The sequence below is a fragment of the Euprymna scolopes genome, chromosome 13 (assembly GCF_053919585.1).
Source record: "Euprymna scolopes isolate OS-2025 chromosome 13, ASM5391958v1, whole genome shotgun sequence".
NCBI lineage: Eukaryota > Metazoa > Mollusca > Cephalopoda > Sepiida > Sepiolidae > Euprymna > Euprymna scolopes.
Genome location: NC_136494.1, coordinates 41,619,335 through 41,644,460, shown reverse-complemented (window position 1 = coordinate 41,644,460; position 25,126 = coordinate 41,619,335). Strand labels below are relative to the sequence as shown.

Sequence of the window (25,126 nt, the reverse complement as noted above, 5' to 3'; positions counted from 1 at the left end):
CTAGCTGTTTGAGGGAAGAAGCTATTAGAGTATTAGAGTAGAAAGCTTTCACACATTTAGAGACTTCAACAGTGAAAGGGCGTGATTTTGTTGCTAAGCAAGTTTGTTGGGGATATGCATGTCGAAGGGGCAAAATCATAAGGAGTTCCTCAGAGCACATTCTATTAAAATACAGGTGCAGGGAGGCAACATTGCAGTGATGCGACAGGGGTTGGAGCCTAGTTGACAAAGTGGAACCTATTAGATTGGAGACCCTTTTTTGGATCCTATCCAAGAAGTGGAAACTAGTGGAAGATGCACCAGCTCAGATGTGACAGCAATTCTCGATGCATGGGCGAACGGTGGCCTTGTAGAGGTAGAGAATACTAACAGAACCCTTTATTGAATCCATGGGGATAGTATGTTCTTCTTCTTCTATCAGCCATGACCAGGTAAAAGTCTTAATTTACAATTGTATTCTTAGAATCACCTGTACTGAGGATTGAACCTTCAACTTCCAGAAGAGCATCAGTTAGAACTTAATTTTACCTAGTACTTTATCCTTGCGAAATGAAAAATAGTCTGATGATACAGATTATCAATCCTCATCTAAAAAACTCAGAAACAAAATTAGTCTTTATTGCGCATCAACTGCAGGGAGGGAGTAGCATTAATTCTTTATTCAAAAGTATAAAAAAAAAAGCAGTGAAAAACAAACTATGGCTTTATTAACACGTGAAAATGATAGCAAGAACCGTATTAACTGTAAATGCATAATATAGAATGCGTAAATATCATAATCTTAAGTAAATATGCATCATTTCCCTTATCTGATCTGGGGCAAAATATGGCGTGCATTATCAGCTTTCAAGCTTACTGAGCATATCTTTAATAATAGAGTCAGATTCAATTTGCCAACTATATCAATAACAGTGTATTTGCACTCATTTACCTTTGAAGAGAAGGAGAAAAAAAGTGAAGAGATGTAGATATTGATGTAGCATGAACATCATTTGAAGCCATTTTCTATCCCTGGGGCATTATTTAATGTAAACATCTCCTGTAGGGCAACTCTCCACTGGAATTAGTAAGAGACTGACAGATGAAAAGATGATAAAATCTTCCTCGACTCTTAAGAAATAAAGCTAAGTAGTTTTTTTTTTTGATTACAACATCCTAGGTAATCCACACTGAAGTAAATGTAAAAGGTAATGTTATGAAAAGCTAATGATTTATCACGTTTGTGATTAGAATGTAAACGTTATTTAGATGAAGGTAGATAGCTTCACAAATGCATAAACATCTTGCATCAGATCTAACTTACAAGAGATTAGAAGATATATTTTAATAGACAAAAATATAACTTATGTTCCTATTTACTTGCCTCCTCACGAGGCCAGAGTTAGACACAAGGTCGGTTTTTAATGTGGGGATAATCCAGCTCCCCAAAATGGGGCACTCTGGATAGAAACAAAAATAAAAATTGTCTCAGCCATGAAGGATTTCTCCTCCGCTGACCGAGGACAGAAAAAGTGAAGTGTAGCATTAGAGCAGATACTAAACTGAACATAATGTTTATATATTGGATTAACATAGTGTTTTAACCTTCAGGCCAAAACACTGTTAATCTAATATATGAACGGCTATATGTATCTGTCGGTCATTGTGTCTGCGTCTCCGTATTTTCAAACTCCATCTCCTCTGAAACTAAAAGTTGCAGAGTGGCGCTAGGAGCCTCAAATGATTAGATTTTTTACGGGCCATTCTTTTATGTATGATGACTATTTCCTGTTAATTCCAGTGTTATGTGATTATTAGTTTAATAGTTTATCGGTTAAATATGTTCAGACATACACATGTTTTATTTATATGGATAATAATCTGTATGTGACTTACAGATATTTTTACTTAATAATCAAACATTTATTGAAATCAAGAATCAAAAATGCTATCAAGAGTGTAAAGTGAAAATTTCCAAATCCTATTTAAAAAAGTAATAATTTCATTAAAAATTAAATCTACCAGAACGAATTTCGGTTTTGTAAATAAGTCAGTCGTATTTTATCTTTTGTTAATAATAGAAAAAAAAAATTTATAAAAGAACAAATTACTTTGGACTCTACAAAATTCAAAAGGAATTTGGAAGAATTTAAACTTGAATAGAAATTATTTCTTAACAAAGCCATGTATTTAAAAGCTTAGAAGTATTAATTTGCATCCAATTTATATGTATAGGTTAAAACATCACTATGACAAGATTAGTTATAGTTTTACAACAGTTTGGTTCAATTTATAATATGGAAGAATGCTGCATAATTAAATTTTACTTCCAAATACCACTAAAAAAAAACAAGGATACAAAAATCAAAGTAGACACCCGGGTAATGTGGGTAAGTAAAGTTAATGTATAATAAGAGGTTGAATTATTTTGCTTAAAAGTGTATCAACATTTACAATCGTTTAATGCTGAGAAGAACTTTTCAAACAAATGTTTTACAAAACATTTATCTAACCAATGAATGGGCAGAATAGAACGATTCATATCATTCCTCATGTTTAATTAGTTATGTTCAACTGATTTATTAAATCAGCAAAGTCAGGTAAATATCTATTAAGAAATTAGTTACTTTTTTATTTTATTGTACATGAATAATAATATGTTATTTAATGCAAAATATTGTACAGGATTCATTGAAAAAATAACTATATTACCTATAGTAGCATACAATTTGAATATTGAATATTCTATTTTATATGTTTTCATAGTGACACTTTTCTCTAATGCCACCATATTGGATATGTATTTTCTTGGCTACCCACAAGAGTCAGAATAATGGAGGGGGCAATGGTAATGAAAGCAGTAAAGGCGGTGACTACATTTACATAATTAAATAGAGTTATTCTCTACCACAAAGTTTGTCAAAGACAAGCATGCAAGAGACATAATGTATGGTAGGAACAAAAAACAGGAGAGGGAGTCCAATTTTACAGACATAATCACCAAGACAAAATTATGATAACAATCACAAGACAAAATCAAGATACATGTATTGCCAGGATAAAAAAGAATGCTTTGGTGTGTAAAATAAAATATAACTTATTTATATGGAGAAATTGCCATGCTGAAATGGCTAGCTGTCTCAGGAGTGTCATCTCAACTGTTCAGAAGATAAACCGGATGATATGTCAACGGTGTGTAACCATGTAAAAATGGAGATCTAGGCCAGAAACATTTTGCCACTTCCACCCCAAATCCAAGAATAAGACAGCTTCTAGACTTTTTGATCTTACACTATGCATGTGAGAGTCTTTATTATTTAAAAAACTGAAGAGTTATTTCTCATTGTGGTCAATATAGTTCAAGGGAAATAACTTGAAGCCGACTCAAAAGACATAATTCATAATTATAATGATGCAATAATAGTATAGTAGAAGTGGCAGTCATAGATTATAAAAGATTTGTGAAGATTTAGAATTGGTAATTTGTAAGAAGTTGGAATTCATATCATTTTTAACAAGTATGGATAGAACACAATTTTGTTAAGATAAACACTTCTGATCAGATATTGCACAAGTTCAGTGACAATGATATTTCCAAGATGGTTAGGATAATCAGAGAAGGGTGGGTATTATTTCAAAATTGTCTTTATCATAGACTCATTGCCCTACCATTTCACCCATAGCTAGAAGTGATGGACTTATACTTTTCTGAATGATGTCAAAGAAGTAACCTTGTTACAAACACTTTCATGTACAAGTGATCCCCACATAAACACTGAAAAAAATTTTTTTTTCTTTTTCCTGTCCAACGTGCATGACAGGCAGACACGTGGGCACTTTACAGGTAGGCCGTTTGTATGTTCGTTTCTATTTTCCCCACATCCCCCCCTGATCTCATGATCGCAGAGATGGCAGGGAGGTAGCACTCTCTTCCGGCGGATGCTTCTTCAAAGGGGGACTGTGTAGGCCTCTTGTTCATTTGCGCTCTCATCCGCAGTCTGAGGGTCGAAGAACACTGCTTCCCCTGAGAGGCTACTAATATCGGATTCGCTGCTTGATGAGGATGAAGACGGTGCAAACCAGAGTAATGCCCCACTGGCCTCAGACTCAGAGTCGCTCCCGTCGTCCAGTGGTGGTTGCACCTGTGTCGCCGGCCTCAGGTCCCTAACATGATGGGACACACCGTCAACCATAACTGACTGCTGACTCACCACATTGGTCACTAGGCCCCGTGTATATCTATCAGTGCACTGGCTTCGCGGTAGCTTCACCTAGACAGGATCTCTTGGTGCATACGACCCCTGGCCTTCCTCGTTAACGACTTCTCTGTTGGTGTAGATTCCCTTTTCTTGAACTCAGTATTAGTAAATTGCGTTGGCAGGCACTGTTCCTGGAGAGACGCCATCCTTTGGCGTGATGTTGTACCAATATACGGCTTCTGAGACGGTGCACTGCTTCCTGGCCAGTCTTTATACTTGTAGCACTGAGGCCTGCTAGGCCTTTGAGTCAATGAGCGTGATGAGAGACAATCACAGGCCAAATGGTTGGGCCCACCACATTTGTAGCAGCTTGTAACCGTGCCCAGGTCCTGAGATCCACCCTGTGATGATTGCACGGCTACAGCATGGTCTACAGTCTCTGGTGTTTTTTTTAGTATCATCCGCGCCCGCGCTAATACTTCCGAGATGTCCATCTCATCTACTTGGGATGAGGCTCGGAGCAGATCCTCCACATCAGCGGGCAATCCTGCAATATATGCACACACCAGGCCTTTATCTGATATTCCTCCGAACAGGACCGCAAGCTTCTTCAGTTCTGCCAGATAAACATCAACCATCTCCCCGGAATGTAACTTGCGTGCCATAAACTCCTTCCATACAGCAACCAGAACTAGTGCAAATGCTGTGTAGAGGGCGTTTTTGATGCAGGTGAAATTTGCCTTCTTTTCGTCTGTTAGCTGCTGGTATACAGCATATGTGCCCCCAGTGAGACGCATTGGGACCACACATTCCAGATGCTTCACACCACTGAGCTGGCATATCAAGTCTGCCTTTTCCACCCATTCCTGTAGCTGACTGCTCAGGGCTGCTGCCATCAAACAGTGGAAGCTTAGGATCAAATCCTGAAGTCATGCCGAAATAGCTTGTAGAACTGTAACCTCTTTCACTCATTCCAATGCTCAGAGTAACCGTCTGTATGGCGAAAAAAAAAAAACAAACCTTTTTCTTTTTCCTGTTTAATGTGCATGACAGGCAGACACGTGAGCGCTTTACAGGTAGGCCGTTTGTATGTTTGTTTCTATTTTCCCCACATTGCTCAACTTCAGTGATCCAACAAGAACCAGTGTTTTAACATGACATAGGCAGAAAACACTGTAGAACAATATCAGTATTGATAATAAAATTTTAAATTAAACGTAGAATTATGAATTTGTGTTTTTTTAACTTTTGCACTATAACCAATTGATAGGTGTAAAAATTCATTTATTTCTTCAAACGTTTTGAAATATTAGGAATTTATTGATGCATTGATTAAGATTACAGCATATAGGGGGGGGGTTCATACCTTCCTCAGTGGTAATAGAAAAAGTAACTTTAAGCTATATCCAAACTTATAACACTCAATATTTCCAAATGGTCATCCTTCAAAGTATTAATCAGACTCAATGTTACTTAACTATGGTGATCCATAGTGTTGTTAGAACACCAAATACTTGCATTTCATTAAGATAAACAATATTAGACTTTAGAACCACTAGATTTCATATCTACCATTCAATATCAAAAGAAACACACGATGGTCAAAGTAGCCCCCCTCCATTACATAAACATTATCTGTTATTACTTAAAATGTTGTTTATCTCTTCTTCAAGTGAAAAATATGTCGTAATGAATGCACAGAAGAAAATAGGTCAGATGTTTGCAATGATTTTAAAAGCACCAACACACTTTCAATATTAAAACAAAAAGACCATTGAAGATAAAGACAACACTGAAAATGAAAACATGTGAGTGAAGAATATTCTTTTTGTGTGGGTGTGTGCCTTTTTACCTATGAATTTATCAAGGCTAAAAGTCACTTCATAAGAGTTAATGAGATGAATAGATTGTCAGTTGAATGGTGAAGAATATTATGAGAGGATTGGAAAGTATAAATGGTAAGAACAAACTAATTATGAGGACTATGACAAGTGCTTGTTAACATGGGATCTGATATGACCATGTTATAGCCGGCAGGGCAGCGGTCCTGTGGTAATGTGTTTCATAGCTTGCAAGTAAAGACATAAGGAAATTAGAAAGGATAAAGACAAAAAATGCAGACAAACTGTCTGTCGTATTTAACGAAATATATTTAAAAGAAAGAATGCTGCCTATATATATATATATATATATATATATATATATATATATATATTTATATATATATATATATTTATATATTTATATATATATATATATTTATATATATATATATATTTATATATATATATATATATATATATATATATATATATATATATATATATATATATTTATATATATATATATATATATATATATATATATATATATATATTTATATATATATATATATATATATATATATATATATATATATATATATTATATATATATATATATATATATATATATATATATATATATATTTATAAAATAATATCAACGGTATTTTTCATAAATAGATTACACAGACGGGCACTATTGGTAGCTTTCAGATTAATTTTATTTACAGAATTTGAACTTACAAAAGGAATTGTCACATCTTTCTAAAATATAAAAAATCTCTTAATACATCACATACAACACAATGCTTCAAACAAACTTTTACTCTCTCTTAAAATATTTTTATTATTTATACTTAATATGCATTAAAGAAAATTTTTTTTTTTTACAAAAAATGCTGATGGAGACAAAAAAAGAAACAATTAGTTGAGATATTGACTTTAAAAACAATTATGCATCAATAAGGAAGTTTAATTGTTATAAATTCTAGCAATCATCCAAATGAATGTTTTTAAAAACATAGAAATTCCAATATTTTTCTGTCAAAAAGTAGTCAAACTACTATTTGCATTAAAATTTGTTTTAAATGACGATTAAATAAGATGAAAAATTACTTTAAAAAATATCAAGAACTTATTGGAAAAATATATCAACAATTTTTCCAAATAAAAATATATAAATGATCAGTCAGTTATGACTGAGAAAGAGAAATCTTAAGTAGTTTGCAGAAATTAAATATGTTGAGTGGTTGAAGTGTAAACATTTTAAATTAAAACAAAACTCACAATATTATTTCAAGTAATAATTGCTCTCAAAAAATAGTATTTGAACAATCGGAAAGGAGAAGAAAAACATCAGCTCATTTTATTTAGTGAAATTCTCATTCGATACAAACTAACCTATGATTATTCTTATTGTACATTAGATTATAGAACAATTTTTCAGTATCTAATCTGACATTTGAAGGTTGTATGAATTTTAGTTCAAAACAGAAATATAAGATTATTCAAGTTTCTTTCAAATGAGTTTAACATGGAGAATGAAACTGGATAAAAAGAAAAGGACTCTCACATAAAAAAGCCTGTAATTCAAAAAGAAAGAATCTTAAAATTGAAACACAAGGTTAATTTTTGAAAAAAGTTTTTCAAAATTTACATTTAGTTAAACATCTGCATTCAAATAAATGACATCTGAAATAGTTTACATATCAGAGGGTTTAAACTATATACATCTAGCTTCAGTAGCTTAAAAGATAATCATCAAATCAAAGCCAGCTTTTGAAAATTATAGGATTTATAAAACCGTAGGAAAATGGCCCCACTCCACACGAAAAAAAAAAAAAAAAAGAGGATTACTAAAAATATAATAAATAAAATAAAGTATGGATACTTGAAAAAAACAATTGTAAATGTTTTTTTTAATATAAAGAGTTCAAACAGTTTATGCCAACTTGTAAGCAAGTAACATCACCTGCTTTTCTATTTTATGCATTTCCTTGCACTTCATATTTTATTTCTATTCTGCAGTTCTATTTTATTAATTTACAATCAATTATTTTTAAATTGCCTCTTTTGATTAAAGTTAAAACATTTTACACTTAAAAATAAAATATATTCATGAATACATTTTTTTTACCTGATAATTTAGAAAACAAAAATTATTAGGGGAAAAAAATTGAACTATTCAAATAACACTAAAGAGTTCCACATTACACACTAGTTGAATAATTTAAGCACAGAGACAATTTTTTTTGTTTACACGAAGCGAGCTTGAGGTTTTTGATGCAAATAATCTCCAAAAGACTAAAATGTAAAGAATTATGCAATTTTAATTTTAAAACAATTCTTATAAAGTCATGTTGATCATTTGTCTTGAATTAGGCAATTTATAAGTTTTTTTCACCCTCTCGTCTTTAGAATATTTCTATTGGCTTATGGCACTTTTTCAGTATTTCTTAGCTTCTATGATGTTCATCTATGGTGCAAATTACAAAATCTGAGATTGTGTGTCAAGCCTTGAATGATACAATTACCCAGTTTGAACCTCCGACTCCCATCAGACTTATGTGGTGTGTAGCACGATGTTACATTTGAGAAGTAAACATTTTTCTTTTTAGAAATGCTTGAATTGCTGGTGGAGTAAATCTGAGAATTTAGAACTCGAAACCTGCAATGATACCTGTTCATCACTGGACCTCTGGGTATCTACATGATGTAGTTTATAATTTTCATCCACATTAGCAAAGTAACTTGACTCTTTTGACCAAAATTAGATGTAAGATTGGAGAATTATATTTTAATAACGTATAGTAATATCTACCAAAAAAAAAAGAAATTTATATCAAATAGATGTTATACAATCAATATAGCTAAATGAATATTCTATACTTATGCCCATATTATTTTCATAATCACTTAATCCATTTATGACTTAAATGACTTAGCTGCGTCATTATTTTTTTCTTATATTATTCTTTATGCATTTTTCAAACTTCCATAGATGATTTTGCAAAAATGTTCAATTTCTGAGTTTATTATGCAACTATTTTTTCAATTAACAAAAAGTCAATTCAGTTTTGCAATATTTATAAAAATGTTATAATTTATAATGAATCAAGTGATTTGGTGATATTTACTTTTTTTCTTCTTTGTACATTTGCACTTATGAAAACAAGTCGATTATTACAGTTATAAAGAGCTTTCCAATAGATGGCTAATTAGTGGATATTACTAACATATGAATTAATTTAGCTTCTCATGTTCTATCCATGGAAAATGTTGAAGTTTAAATGGTCGCAAATTGTCCTAAGTAAATTGTAGAGTAATGAATTTGAATAAATAAAAAATAAATGTTTTATCAAAGAAATCAGGTGAGGAATAAGGTCAGAATTTTTGTGGGTGTCTGAAGTCAGAATTAAGTTTTCTTAAAACCAACTTCAAAGTGAGATTTTATTTCACCGATTTCCAACCATTGAAATACATAAAGCATTATAATCTAATTATTGTTGGACAGATTTCTCACAAATCAAATTAAAATCAAATAAACTTCATATAAGTGTCATTTCACGTAATAAGCTTTTGTAGAATTTTAAATCACTTGATTATTCTCATCTGTTTAAACATCAAACAGAAAACACAAATATAAATGCCAAAGATGTTTGAGATGTTGGTTGAGTAATAGTCTGATAATCTAAAGGTTTACAATGTCAAAGAATTACAGTGAATCTATGCAGCAAAAATATTTATAGTTTAAAGTTTAAGTTTAAGTCTTAAGAATGGAAATATTTTAAGCGATTATCTTTCAGTTCAAACGTCTAAAAATCTAACAGGAAAAAATTTACTACTGCATGAATCTTTATATAACTTGTAGAGAAGCAAATCTTTCGAATACATTAGTACCATGACCACATTAACTTATTTGTTTTTATGGACCCTAAAAGATTAAAAGAAAATTTGAATATTTTATCCTATCTTAAACGATGAAGAACATAGCAGACTTCTGAAATTTTGAGATGAGAATTGATAATTTGTATTATTTGGATTATTCAGACTCCTGTCCGTATCTTGAGTGTTATTCACACAATGCTTTGACTGATGTAACCTCCGATTTTCTTTAGATGTATCTTGTTGAACTTGGGAATTTTTCTGTTGAAGTGAGAACCTTTTATTTATTCCAGGAGCCATGACCAGATGAAAGTCTTAAAAATTGCTTCAGAATTCTATCCAGTCATGACTGATGGAACAAGAGGATGTCAATCCTGTGGATTAAATGAAAAGTTTTGTTTGAAATTCTGTAAATATTCCAGAGTTTGACAAAGATGTACCTAAAGATGTTCCGAGGTTATATCGACCAAAATGTGAGAATAACACTCAAGATGAGAACAGCAGTCTGAATAATACAATTGCTACTATGTGTAAATACAAACTAATGTCATTAATGTTTTGATTAATGTTAAGTTTCTTGCATATATATATATCTTTTTTTTTTCAACTGTCAATAAACGTGTACTTGTAGTAAGCTTTAAATTCTTCTCTTGTTTGTTCGAAAAGTAGCTATGTTTAGGAGCTTTTTTTTTTTTTTTTTTTTTTACAGTGATCACCACTTATCAAGGCCCGGAAGCCACTCAGGGATAAGGGTTATTGCAAGTACCTATTTACTATGCCTTCCCACGGGACAGAGTTAGACACCAGGGTCGTTTTTTAATGTGGAGAAAACGTACAAAAATAAAAGTTGTCTCAGTCGTGAAGGATTTCTCCTCCACTGAAAGAGAACAAGAAATAGAAGTGAAGCATCCGAAGAACAGATACTACACTTTGATCTTGTCCCGAAGGCCAATGCAAGTACATTACGTTAGTGTGGAGATTTGATGAAGTGTTTACTTAAGGGGGTGGTTCATTAGGAATTTGTTAACATTGGACTTGAAGACATCCAAGTTGTAGTCTGGTGGGAAGCAGGCAGACGGAACAGAGTTCCACAGGCGTGCAGTTCTAAGAAAGAAGCTTTGTTCATGGAATCCGCGTTTTGATTTAGGCACAGATATAGAGTGGGGGAAATTTTTCACAGTGGATTCAGCTAGACGGGTGTTTTTTGTAAAAGATTGGCGAGGGGGACCAGAGATTGGAGTTCAGACGAGCACCTGCCATGGAAATAACGATAAAACAAGGATAGGCTCGCAACGTCTCTTCTGTTGGAGAGAGGTTGCGGGGTAGAGAAAAGGGCATCCCCCACTAAGCCACGAAGTCTATTTTGTACTCTGTCAAGGCAGGATAGGCTGTTTTTAGCAGCTCCTGCCCAGATATGGCAACAGTATTCCATCCTTGGACGTACTTGGCTTTTATATAGATAGATAATTGCATCAGTAGTGAGATATCTTCTGGAGCGGTAGAAGGATCCCACCATCTTTCCAGCGACCTTGGCAACAGACTTGATGTACGTGTTCCATTTCAGATCAGGAGTAAAGGTCAAACCCAGAAGCTTGTCAAAACACGGGGCCTCACCCAGACGAGAGCTATCCATCACAATTGATGCCAGATGGGGATCAGAGCGTTGATGATGTAAGGATAGGAGTTTGGTTTTGGATGCATTAAAGGTAACCAGCCACATCTTCCCCCGCTGAACCACGCGCTCGAGATCAGAGGAGAGAGAATCAGAGAGAACTTTGTCATTTACAGCCTTTGATGTGTTGACGTAGATGGTCGTGTCATCAGCATAGATGTCAACGAATGATTTAAGTATGTGTTTAGGGAGGTCATTGATGTAGATCAGGAAGAGAGTTGGGCCCAGGATTTACCTCATCCATCTACCACTACTCTTATGAGCCTATCGGAGAGAAATGATTTAATGATTGAGAAAACATTTCCAGTTATACTGTACCTATTTACTATGCCTCCCCACGGGACAGAGTTAGACACCAGGGTCGTTTTTTAACGTGGAGAAAAGGTACAAAAATAAAAATTGTCTCAGTCGTGAAGGATTTCTCCTCCACCGAAAGAGAACAAGAAATAGAAGTGCAGCATCTGAAGAACAGATACTACACTTTGATCTTGTCCCGAATACTGTAGCTGGAAATCTTGTGAAGTAGACCCTTATGCCATACCTTGTCGAAGGCCTTTGATATGTCAAGAGCAATTGCCCTAGAAAGGAAGCCTTTGTCAAGAGATTCACTAATCCTGTGGGATATAACTGTCAGCACATCTGCGGTAGATCTTGCAGAGCGGAAACCATATTGTGTGTCACTAAGAAGGTTATTCCTGCTGAGGTGGTTGACTATTTCTCTATTTAATATAGATTCCAGCAACTTACTCATAACACACAGGAGACTTATTGGTCTGTACTGAGAGGGAGATGACTTATCACCTGAATTCTTAAATACAGGGCAAACTGATGAGGTCTTCCAGGGAGTCGGAAAGCACTTCTCCTTAAGGCAGCGCTTAAATAGTTTCGTGAGTATGGGAGCAAGTTCTGGTTGAAGCTTTTTTAACACTATAATTGGGATGCCATCAGGGCCAGTTGCTTTACTGGAATCTAGGTTCTTGATTAGCTTGGCGACCTCATGCACGGATATTTGTATGTTACCTAGCTTGTTCTGTGTTATAGGAGGAAATATGGGGAGTTGATGGCCTTCGTCGCATAGGGTAGAATTAGCTGCAAACTTCTTTGCAAATAGTTTGGCCTTGTCTGACGCTGACGAGATGACCTCTGGTCCATTGATAATGGTTGGGATAGAACGCACACTTCTGTTCAGGATCCTATTTGTTATTGCCAAAACTGGTGGGAACCAAGCCGCTGATCAGCTACCTTGGATTTAACAGACTGGGCATATAACTCTCTTGCATTTTTTATTACTCTTTTACAGTGGTTGCTGGCAGTCCTGAAAGTAGCTTTAGTCTCAGTGCATCTATTACGTTGGTAGCTATGGAAAAAGTGATTTCTGTGTGCGATAGCAGCAGCACATTCTGGGGAGAACCATGGCTGGCTGTTAGGTTTTTGTTGGAATTTTTTAGATGGTATGAATTGGTCTATGCCTACAATTAACCATTCGGTCAGATCTGATACTTAACTAAATACAGAGTTTTGAGATAAAATAACCGCTTATGCAGACAAACTTGATGGTAGATTGTTTACAATAATTCTTAATATAACAAAGAAAAAAAAAAAAAAACAATTGGAGATTTAAATTTTCCTTCCAAAATATAATAACTTGTAAAAAATCGAATCTCTTATAAAACTGGATAAAAGATGAGCATCCAGGAGTGAAAAATTTACTTTCACCATGACTAATGCTTGTGCAAAATTTCAAAAAATAATCCAAGGCATGGGTATTGAGAAAAGTATAAATGGATGAATGATTTGGGGGCAATTTTGCTCCTATAATGGTCCCTACAAGGGCAACCAGAGTTATCCCGGAATTTATTTTCACCATGACTAATTTTTGTGCAAAATTAAAAAAAAAAATCCAAGACATGGTTATTGAGAAAAGTGTGAACAAACGAATTACTTGATTCAATCCCTTCTTTGTCGGAGGGCTAAAAAAGTAGAATAAGTTTATCAAGGACAACTTATTCTCTAGCATACACTTTTGAAATTTTAAGATGTGAATTGAGAATTTTAAATTATTTGATCTATTAATCTTTGATGTTATTCTTACAATATTTCAATTGATGTAACCTTGTACCTTCTTCAGGAATGTTTTGTCGAAAACCAAACTATTTAATCCATAAAGATAACTGTTTTTGTTCCATCAGCCATGAGGTTTTAAGTAATTTTTGTTTTTAGTATCGCCTGTAGTTCAGATTAAATCTTGAACCTACAGAAGGCGCACTTAGAACTATTTTTGTGTTACATGCACATAAATTTCCCTTCTGAGTTTGATAAGAAGTATCTAAAGAATGTTGGAGATTTGGCCAAGATGTTATGAGAATAACATCTGAGATGAGAATAGCAGTTCCAAATATTCTAAATAACATCTTTGCTGTCAGACAATAACAACCTTGTCTTCCGTACTAAGTCCGCATATGACTACAGTCAATCATAACAAATAAGAAATAACAAATAAGAACACTGGCAGAGGATGCATATCTGCTTTTGGTGTCATACTTGTTCATTGAGGTATGATATCAAAATCTTTTAGAGTGTTGCTGAGGTTGTCCATATCCAAACATCACTTTTTTACTACCAGCCTGGGTGCCCGGCATTGCCTGGGTGTTAAGTGTGTTGAACAAAATAAAAAAATAAAAAAAGTAGTAGTAGGCAGGCAGGATCGAATTTGTACCATGAAGGAGGAAAAGAACATGAAAAAAAAAAAAAAAGTGACATCTTTGCTGTTGCGAACATCGCCAAACCGGAAGTGCGGAAGGTTTAAATTAAGGCTAGTCAATCAAAAAGAGGGGATGACTTTCGAAAATATCGGCGAAAAAAGCGACTCCTCTGTAGAAAAGTGCCCAATTAAGGGTAAAGAAATTAATGTTTTTAGCCAATTTTTCAATATTTGTCATCCAAAGGGTTGAGTTTCAAAACAATACTGATCTTGTGAAAATCCATCGCCTTTGTTGAAAAATGAACAGAGTATTAAGACATTTCTAAGAGCTATTGGGAGGAAATATCTAATATAAAGACATGGGGTTCCTCATTTAAAAAAAGGTAACACTAGATCGAGTTTGTTAGAAATATTTTGGATGGATAAAAAAATTTCTAAACAATTTTCAGTTATGCATTTAATTTCAAACATGTACATATTCCTTATTTTATCTTCTATTAAAAAAAAAAAAATCAACATAAAACATGTAACATCTTTTTAAAAAGGAATTAGAAACATTGTAAACAATTTAGAATTAGAACATATCATTTTCCAGGATTTCCCACCTACATAAGACAAATTTCTTTTTCCTAAAAATAAAAAAATGTCTAAAAAACAGTTGTATCTTATGTGAAGATAGGATTACGCAGAGTTCGTCTGAACTTGCCTATGAAACACAAAAGTCTTAAGATTTTCCTGCAGATCTAAGCATAATATTATATGAGAAGAAATATGGTAGGAAGCGATTTTCTTGGATATTTGAGAAAAAAGGATGCTCATTTGTAACTCTACTATGTCAGCCAACTAACCGTTTCAAGCAGTGAGTTCGTTTAGTAATGTTATTAAAGTTTTAGGCACACCAATATTTGCAAAACTTTCTTTTTGATATTTAAATAAAAAATTTTTTAAACTTATTTTAAATGAAGAAAATATAATTCTTTAGCATATTCATTGGATTATTCTCATTTTGTTATTTTTGCATTACAGCTAATGTAGAACCTGAAAGTTGATTCTACATCGGCTGAAACGTTGTGAAAATAACATGAGAATAGTAGTCTGAATAATCTAGATAATAGAATCGTCATCTAAAAAGACTAAAAGAATTCAAATGAAAAGGTAGAGTGAAAAACAAAAAAAAGAAAAGCCTGAAAATAAATTCTCTTCTATCCAAATATTTGTTGACTGTTTTTGCTTTTAACAAAAATCCACACATGCTTTTCATTACTAAATCAGGTTAAGTGGCATAAATTAAGATTAATGATATTAAATCGTATCCAATGTTATGTATATTTAAATGGATATTTTCATGTCTTAGACAAAGATAAAGAAAAAGAACTATATCAGCTTAAAATGATCGGAATACAGATGAGAAAAAGAAAAAACTAAGTACAGATAGTCCCCTACACAATCTTGTCACTTGGGTGTAGACAGACGAATGCAAAGGTAACTAGGTTCCTTCATGCTCACATGGGCTTTCTAGTCGTGAGGCGTTAGTTAAAAAAAAAAAAACAAAAAAAACAACACTGAATAATGCATAATAAATAAAAATAAATAAACTCCAGCAAAAATCAAGTTTAAATAATAAAACTGTTGATTTTAGGATTTACAATATAGCTCGTTTGCATGTTTTATGGCAAATCAACTCTTTCACATTATTTAATGCTAAAAAAAACTATTATATAAAACTTATTGAATACAAATTGTCTTTTGGAAAATAGCTGGCGTGAATTTAAGAGTTCATGTTTTCCAACAGTTAATAAATAAATTTAATAGATCCCACGGAATTTGAAGTTATCCCATAGAAATTAAAGAGATTTCAATTTCCAATCCTTACTCACAAGACAGGAGTAAAATTTCATCATAAAATGTGGTACAAGGCTTAGAAACAGATAGGAGAAAGGTTGGTCTTATCTATCTTGACTAAATTAGTACGTCACATTCATTGATCATTTTGACCAGTTATCGAGGATAAAGGTCAATGAGATCGATAGATTGTCAGTTGAATGATGATGAATACTATGAGAGGATAAAAAAATGTCAATAAAGCATTAATTTCAAATAACAATCAACCCAAGAAATAGCATCTCTCACCCACTTTGCTTACAGAATATGAAAACTAAATAAAATAGTGAAGAAAAGAGTTATGAAGCTGTCAAAAATAAATCCAAGATCCACTTTCCATAACTCTCTATTACAGTTATTGAATGCTGCGTCTAATTTTTTGTAAAATATGTTATGTTTGAAGTTGTTAATATCCTTACATACTTATACATAGCATACAAGTATAGCATATGAAAAGTTTGTAGATTTGTTTTCACATATTTGTAGAGATGCTAAAGGGTAAATTCTATTTAACACATACATGAGACTCTGACAAGAGTGAGAGCATTAGAAGACAATAGAAACTGTGTGAATAGATGTACAAATAACACTTCAGCCCTCCTTTTTAATGAACGATTCCTATGTGTTCACATTACATAATGCATCAAACTCAAGAGTCACTTTCCATCTGGTTTATTTTTTCACTACATGTGAATGAAATAAGCTGAATTTTTAAAATTAAGTCAACAGCAGATTACGAATGACACTCATTTGACCAGAAGGATGAAGGGGGTGGGGCAGTGATAAATATGTTAATATTAAGAGTAAAAACAAATGCATGCAAAAACAAAAATGTTCATGTTTTTCATGTTGATTATCTCAAAATTGCATTCATTTCTTGTGTGTTCATTTCTAAATTTTACTGAACAAACCAGAATGACTACTTGTAGGATGATATATCTGTTCAACCAATAAAAAAAAAAAAAATAGAAACAAAAAATGAATTTGAAGTAAGATATTTAAATTTACTGAAATAAGTAAAATAATGGAATCTGTATGATTACATTTTCCAAGTTATTATTGCGAGTGCATTTCTACTGACCATCTTAAATGCTTTTGTTAACTCATCAAAAACCTTATACAGTCATGCACTGTTCAATACACTTACAGCAAATTCCATATCAACTGTATGTCTTTTCACCTGCATAAAACTACTGTGATTCTGATGTAGTTACAAAACAAATATCTTCCACCAATCTGTTAAGCAGGTTGCCAACAATTTCCAATAAGGTGACATGATGGTAGTCACTGGATATTGATCTCTTACTCTTTCTCTTGTATAAAAAGTAATAGAATACCATCCATTATTCAGTCTAGTGGAATTAGATCAACATTCTAACGATTGACAATGAAGGTTCTTATAGTTTCTCAAACTTCAATATATTGACTGGAATACCATTTTGACCATATTTTCATCTTACTCGACCTTCTCAAATCTAGACTGGTTTGTATTAAAATTCTTTCTTTCACATTTGACAAATTTTTTTTTAAAACAATGTATTTGTATTATTCAAACTACTGTTCTCATCTTGAGTGTCATTTTCACAATGTTTTGGTTGATGTAACATCGACCTTCTTTAGGTGTATCTTGTCAAACTTGGGAATGCTTCTTCTGAATTGGGGAATTTGGATGGAATTTCAAACAGAACCCTTTATTTACTTCACAGGGATAAATTTATTTTCAAAATTCCGTTCAAATTCTCAAGTTTGACGGAAACATTCCCTGAATTCAACAAGAGAAACCTGAAGAAGGTTGGAGGTCACGTGGACCAAAACGTTGTGAAAATGACACTCAAGATTAGAACAGTAGTTCGAAGAATCCAAATTTAGAAATGTAAAAAATGTTAATCATTTCTCACAGGAGACAATGGAAAGATTTTAATTTTTGTCACATCACAAGAGTAACTGTATTTTTGAATTCAAGGTAGCTATTTTTTTTAATTACCCCCTCCCCCATATATATATATATATATATATATTCCAAAAAATTAATTTCTTTGTTCTAAAAAGACTTCCAGAAAATTTTTTTTTTAATGTAAATCATTCCAGATTAGAGAAAGCAGAGAAAAATTGAAATAAATTTATTACCTGCTATCTACTTATAAGTATTGGTTTAAGAATATTAATATATATATCTAAATAGCTGAGTGTCTAATGTATCTAACTAACAACATCAAGGTTGCTGTTAAAGTAAACTCTTCTTAATATGGTACTATTCCACACTGACCTGGGCAACGATAATTATAAACATAAAAACGGTTGATAGGTCTTAATTCTCAGGTATGTGAAATACATTTAACACTGGTTATCAAAATAAAATGATCCACACTTCAAAAATATATAGGAGTTGCTATTATATATATAAAAAATAAGTATCTTGATAGAAATAATTAACTACGAACAAAATGTTAAGAGAAATACCTAAAGGTGAAAAGATTTATAGGAGAAAGAGGCATTAAAAATGTAATTTAAGAAGTACAAAGGGACCAAGAGATTTATTCATTTTAGCCAACGGCAAGGATTTCCAAACTAATCCACATGATAAATCCTAGCAAGATAAGAGGCCTAAAAATAAGGTTTATTAAAAAACAATTGTTTTTTTTTTTTCAAAATAGCAATCCCAGTTTTACATGAATGAAGAGAAAGTAAATTTCAATAATGAATGTAGATTTCTATTCACTCAACATCAAATAAGAATCTACTGGAATTATGTCTAAGAATAACATGCAGATCAACGCAGAAGTTAAAAAAAATAGTTGTTTAACAATTTTGCGTTCGCAACCAATATTGTATATTCTGTGAAAAGCAACTCTAATCTATATAAATAAAACAGTAGATGTATGTATGGATGTGTAAAATAAATATTTAACTGATAAATTCTTAAACAGAACACTGAAATAAACCAGAAATAGTAATCATACACAAAGGATGATTTAATAACAAGTAAAATCTTTGGATGGATGATTAACACATACAGAAATATGCCAGTAAGTTGAAATGCAAACTCTCAGCATATTTCTATTACTTTTGTGCATATGCAAATTCATTCATAGCTTGAAGTGATTTACTTTTCAATCTTTCTTATCTTGCAATAGCTCAGATAGTAGGAAACATGGCTGGAGTGCTAAATGTTTTGGTTTCGATTCTAGCTGATGGCATCCAAGTGATTTCTTTTCAAAACTTTTGAAAACAGTACTATATATTAGGTACAATATAATATTCAATAGAGAATTGGCTCTGTAATAATAAATACAAAATCTGCATGAATTAAAATATATTTAAGCATATTTTATGACCTGCTAGTACATTGTATACATCCAGAAAATTCTGGGCAAAAATCTGAAGGTCTTGAAAATCCATAAAAATAGATATGGTAAAAATAAAAATGGGGAAGAGTGAAGAAGAGAGGAAATATGTAAGGTTATGGTTTATAAACAGAATAAAAAAAGAACACATCACTAAACATAATACAAACCTTTTTAATTCTAATTTTTTCTGTTCAAAGGCATTATTCAACATTCAATACATAATACTTATTGTTCCTCTGTCTATACTTAGAATCGTTTTTAAATTCTTCACATTGGCCACCCTTTATTCCATCTTAATTATAGAATATCAGTACAAGACAACCATCTGTATGCGGACAAAAAGCCATTTCAAGACTTTACAATCCATCAACATATAATTTGACCATCCCCCATTTTTTTTTATCTTTATCAGTGATTTCTATGTTCATTAAGTTTTAAAAAAAAAAAATGTTTTCTTCTTTTTCTTTTTACAGTTGTAGCATTTTATTGTTATTGAAAAAGGATTTCTATTTTTGTTGGACAAAGTATGAAAAAAGAAAAAACTTAAAAAAAAAACGTATTTATCTGTGGAAGTAACTATCTTTTGATGAAGTTCAAAAGAGGGGAAAATGCTTGCATAATTACACTATCTTGAAAAGGTTGAAAGCTTTTATGATAGACATTCTAAGTAACATTAAAGAGAAGAAAAAGAAAACAAGTACCAAGTGACACTGAAACTTATATATCTATCAATGCTTAGTGATTTGGAATCGAGATTTATTTACTGCAAGTGAACAATTCAAAGGAAACCTTGTTTCAAAACCATAAACTGTTTGGAGATAATATTTCCAATGCAAAAATGGAGAGAGAAAAATGCTTGATTATGAAAAAGTTGCAAATACTTTGTCAGTGATTCATCCCTTTATTGTCCTTTGGGGCTGGTTAGTATCTGTTTACATTGTGCACCTAACAGACTTGATCAAAATATATGGTTCTCAAATAAAAAAATAAAAAAATAAAAATAACCCTTGTGACCTGATAGACATTCACATTCACCTGTCATAGTACTTTTTCTCTGTATGACAAATGGTTGAACTGCCTGTGCCAATAAGCTACAATGGTTATTATAGCAAATATTTTTGCCCATAAAACCTAGACTTAAAATAGCAAAACAGATACAGTGGTGGCTTGTTTGTAAGTGCTGTCGAACTGTAGCCTTCTACATTTCAGATTGATAGAAGGATAAAGTCTAAAATGTATAATAAAAAAAAAAACAATGTAATTCTCTATATTATCATTTTATTTTCTTATTTCCATACTTTAAACTTAATAGTAATAGAATCTTTACAGTTCTTTTTTGCCGTTTCCACCACCATGATCTCAATATCCAGATTCTTAAATTCATGAAAATAAACAAAAACTTATTTTCCTAATTGAACCTAACTGAAAATACTCTTGAGATGTGAATTTTATTGTTTTTTGATATTTTAGAAAAGATTTGTGTGATCTTTCATCTAATAAGTTACATATGTTGGCTGCCTAAGTGTTAACGAAATGGTCAGTCAAGAAATGACATTTCAGAATAAAGACACAATTACTGGAATGTAATTTTATATAATTTATATTTGTACAATATTAAATATAAGCAATATTTAAATACATTTCTAGAAATGAGGATTAAGTTAAAATATTTAAAAAAAAAAAAAGTTTAAAAAATATTTTTTTTTTAAATAGAAACAAAGTAGATTTCTCAAAGTTTTAAATTCTGAGTTTTTTTTTTTTTAATTTCCCGAAATAGCTCCTAACAGCAAAAAAGTTACAAGCCACTGTTGCATGTAGTATTACTGTTTTTAATATACAAAAACAAAAAGCATTTGTATGAAACAGGTATAACAAATGATTGTAGCATTTCACTTTAAGGTTTATTTTTTATCCATGTGTTTTGCCAGAAATATTTTATGACTCAGTTATGCTTCAAGTTTGTTCAGTCGTATCTGTTTTATATCTGTATTAGCATCAAACAACACAAAACCAATACACATGTTTTTTGAATGCCAGGGAAAATTTGAAACAAAGAATAAATTAGAGAACAATTTTTTTTTCAAATATCTAAATTTTTTCAAATTCTTTTTTTTTTTTTTTTTTTTTTTTTTTAATGCATCCATACATTTCTTTAAGAGGTTTTTGTGACACTGATTGCATGGATGCATCTTATACTGATGCATCCATGCATATCTATAAAAGGCTGTTAAGTTTGAAATTTTTCTTGCATAAATAAATGAACACATTTCATGAAAAAAAATTGTGGTTTACTTACCATTGACATGAACTTCATAGAGATTATATTCATTCATTGTCAACATCCTCATGTCTGGATGGAATTTTTCAACCAAGACATCCACAACTTCTTTCGCAGTAGCTGTGCTTGCAACACGAATGCATTTAGTTGCAACTTTGGCACCAGCATCTTGAAAGAAGAAGCGCATAACGCCATGGAACTCCAGTTCCTGAAAGATAGAAAATAAAGAGGGGGTTATAAGCATAAAAAAGTTAAACTGAATGCAAACAAAAAATAAAATTAATTTAAAAAGGTTGATATAGTTTGCTTGAAGCATAGTGTATAGTGAATGTATATTTTCACGCATGTGATAGGGGGGGGTAAATAAAAATCAAAGGGATATGAAAAGGAATTTACGAAAAGCAAAAATTTATCGCAGGCAGACAAATTTTCTGCATAGGGGTATCGTCAAGGTCCCAGTAAGGTTCAAATTTCCTTTTTATTACAAAAAAGGTTGAAACAAGAAATGACAATTGGTTCGCATGAGACAAGCGGGATGCAAAATAAGCACAAGAATCGAACACTATAAAATTGCGAGAAAGAACGAGAACAAACACTTCCAAATGATATACATCATCAACGCTCTGATCCCTACCTGGCATCAATTGAAATGGATGGCTCTTGTCTAGGGGAAGCTCCATGTTTTGATAAGCTTCTGGGCTTGACCTTTACTCCTGACCTAAAATGGAACACGTATATCAAGTCAGTTGTCAAGGTCGCTGGAAAAATGGTAGAATCCTTCTACCGCTCCAGAAGATATCTCACTGCAGATGCAATTCTCTATCTATATAAAAGCCAAGTACGTCCAAGGATGGAGTACTGCTGCCACTTCTGGGCAAGAGCTGCTAAAAACAGCCTATCCTACCTTGACAGATTACAAAATAGGCTTCATGGCTTAGTGGAGGATGCCCTTTTCTCTTCCCTGCAACCTCTTTCCCACAGAAGAGACGTTGCGAGCTTGCCTTTGTTTTATCGATCTAGTAGTCTATGGTTTAAGTCAACCAATTAACACTTAGTATTTATTGCCCCTCTATATTTCTACCACATTCGTCATTTATACTCTTTTCTTCGATCATCAATGTCACACAATTATTTAAATGTGACGAAAAGTAACAAAAATAAATTGCAAATTAAAAAATGATAATATTTTACCAAATTTCTTTTAACATTTTATCAAAAACAAAAAAAAAACACGATTCAATAAATGAAGGCAATTACTTTTCCATTAGATATTTTAAGTGATCAAGTAAATGACACATTTAATTACTAAGATCAGCAAACAGCTGAAACAACTGACTACGACATGATACTAGTACACAAATTCTATTAATTATTTACTATCAAAAATCAGTTCAAGCAAAAGCAAAATCCCTTAAACTATAAAGAAAAAAATCATTTGGAATATGAAACATCCATTTCCTCCCTCTAAAAAAATAGTACAAATTGTATAGCTAATAGCTATTGTTATTAAGACATTCCTAGAATAGTTTTCATAAAACAAAAACACCTACACAATATTTGTAAGATACATTTCTTTGCTTTTATTTATGTGTGTGTCAGAAAGGGTGAGCCAAAGTCCATCAACATTTCAATTCACAGGAAGGAATATCTCACCTGTGAATCATGATGTTGAGTAAATCACTTGCGTAAACAACAATCGTATACGTAATACTGCAAATGCATATGTATAGTTTGTAAAATAGAATATTTAAAAACTTCAATGAAATTATAAATCACCTTTGTGGACTCAATGCCTCACGTGTGGTAATGTTGCTACCCGGAAATAGCTTTAATCATATGTGCGAGTTGACAGCCAACACATACGCACCACTTTTTTTTGTCATATGTATTTAAACTGCTTAATAAATACTGATCATTTGTATAGAGATTAAAAATTGAATAATTTAAATGAATGTGTTTTTTTTTTCAATAAATCATCATTTTTATTGTATTGAATCTTATCCAAAATGACTTTATAGTATACAAATACACGAGTGTGTAATAAAATAGACTATCAACTTTAAAATGATTTTCTGAAAGCACTTAGATTCATTTACTAAAGTAAAATAGAGAAGACTACAAAATATTTTAAACGTTTCTTTTAGGGAGCTGAATTTTCTCCACATTAAAAACTGACCTTGTGTCTAACTTCCCTCATGGTGAGCCAAATAAACAGGTATTTTGTCATTCTTTTCCACTATGACCGTGATAGTTCTAACTGGATTTAAATTTGAAATAGTTGACTCCATCAGTCGCATCACTGTCTATTTCACCAATTCTTAAATCTGAAGAGTTTGCATAGTGCAAGCACATTCTTTATTGCAAGGCAACTTTTTATTTATTTAAACGAAAGAGATGAAAACTAGCCAACATTCATTCTTCCTTTGCAAAACTTCCAAAATAAATAAGATAAGCGTAACAGGAAGAAAAAGGCATAAAGTTGGCACTTGGAGAAATAATTAAATGTGTCACTGCATCAAGTACATAATTCTTCCCAATGAAAAGTTAAAGAAATGTGAGCCAAATAAACAAACAGAAAACCAGAGAAAAGTTATTTCCCAACAAAAATTCTCCATCTTCTAAACGTTTTTTCTCTTTTATAAATGTAAAATAAAATGTTTTTTTGTTGTTTTTTTTTAAACGTTATATTCATAAACATTTCTATTATAAAATGGTTTTATTTTTCATTTGTGTTTTGCTATGTTAACTATTTTGTGTTATTTAATGCCGAAATAGAAAACCTAACAGTGGTATAGAATCAGTTTGATTCTTTAATCCCACTCACCACCTGTAAATGGGGGGGGGGGAGTCAGAGATCAGGAATTCTCGCAAGAGCGAGTCAAGATTGTAAAACTGATTTCAGTTCGGTTTCTTTTTCAGCAGACTTTTCACATCTGCTCACAGAGCCCTAATAACTATTTTAGCCACAAATGGGAGAAAACTTTGGTTTCATACTTTTCTCTGGATTTGAATACAATTTGATAATTACATAAGTATTTACTTTTTATTTTACTAATGAATCAACTTATCAAGGCCAAAAACCACTCAAAAATAAGGGTTAAAGAGATGGATCGATTTGCCAGTTGAATATAAGAGGATTGAAACTAATAAATATAAAGAACGAAATTTGATTACTTAAAAAGGACGGCTCAACAAATAATTGTTTACATTGGATTTGAAGATGACCATGTTGTAGCCTGCAGGGAATCAATACTGTGGTAATATGTTCCAGAATTTTTGAAAAAAAAATTATTCATGGAAATTCTGTTTGATACTAGTCACGCAAACGAAGTCATTTGCAGTTGTGGTAGGAAAATGCTTT

At 32.1% G+C, this 25,126-nt stretch overlaps 1 protein-coding gene across 4 annotated transcripts in view; it reads right to left on the bottom strand.

Moving 5' to 3' along the window:
- LOC145291987 (uncharacterized) overlaps positions 1-25,126 on the bottom strand; it is a 210,777-nt gene that overhangs the window by 99,741 nt on the left and 85,910 nt on the right. For all 4 annotated transcript variants that reach the window (XM_080137948.1, XM_080137944.1, XM_080137945.1 and 1 more), the window contains exon 2: positions 21,784-21,973. In XM_080137948.1, the coding sequence (XP_079994074.1) occupies positions 21,784-21,973 (190 nt within the window). The remainder of the gene's footprint in view (positions 1-21,783; positions 21,974-25,126) is intronic.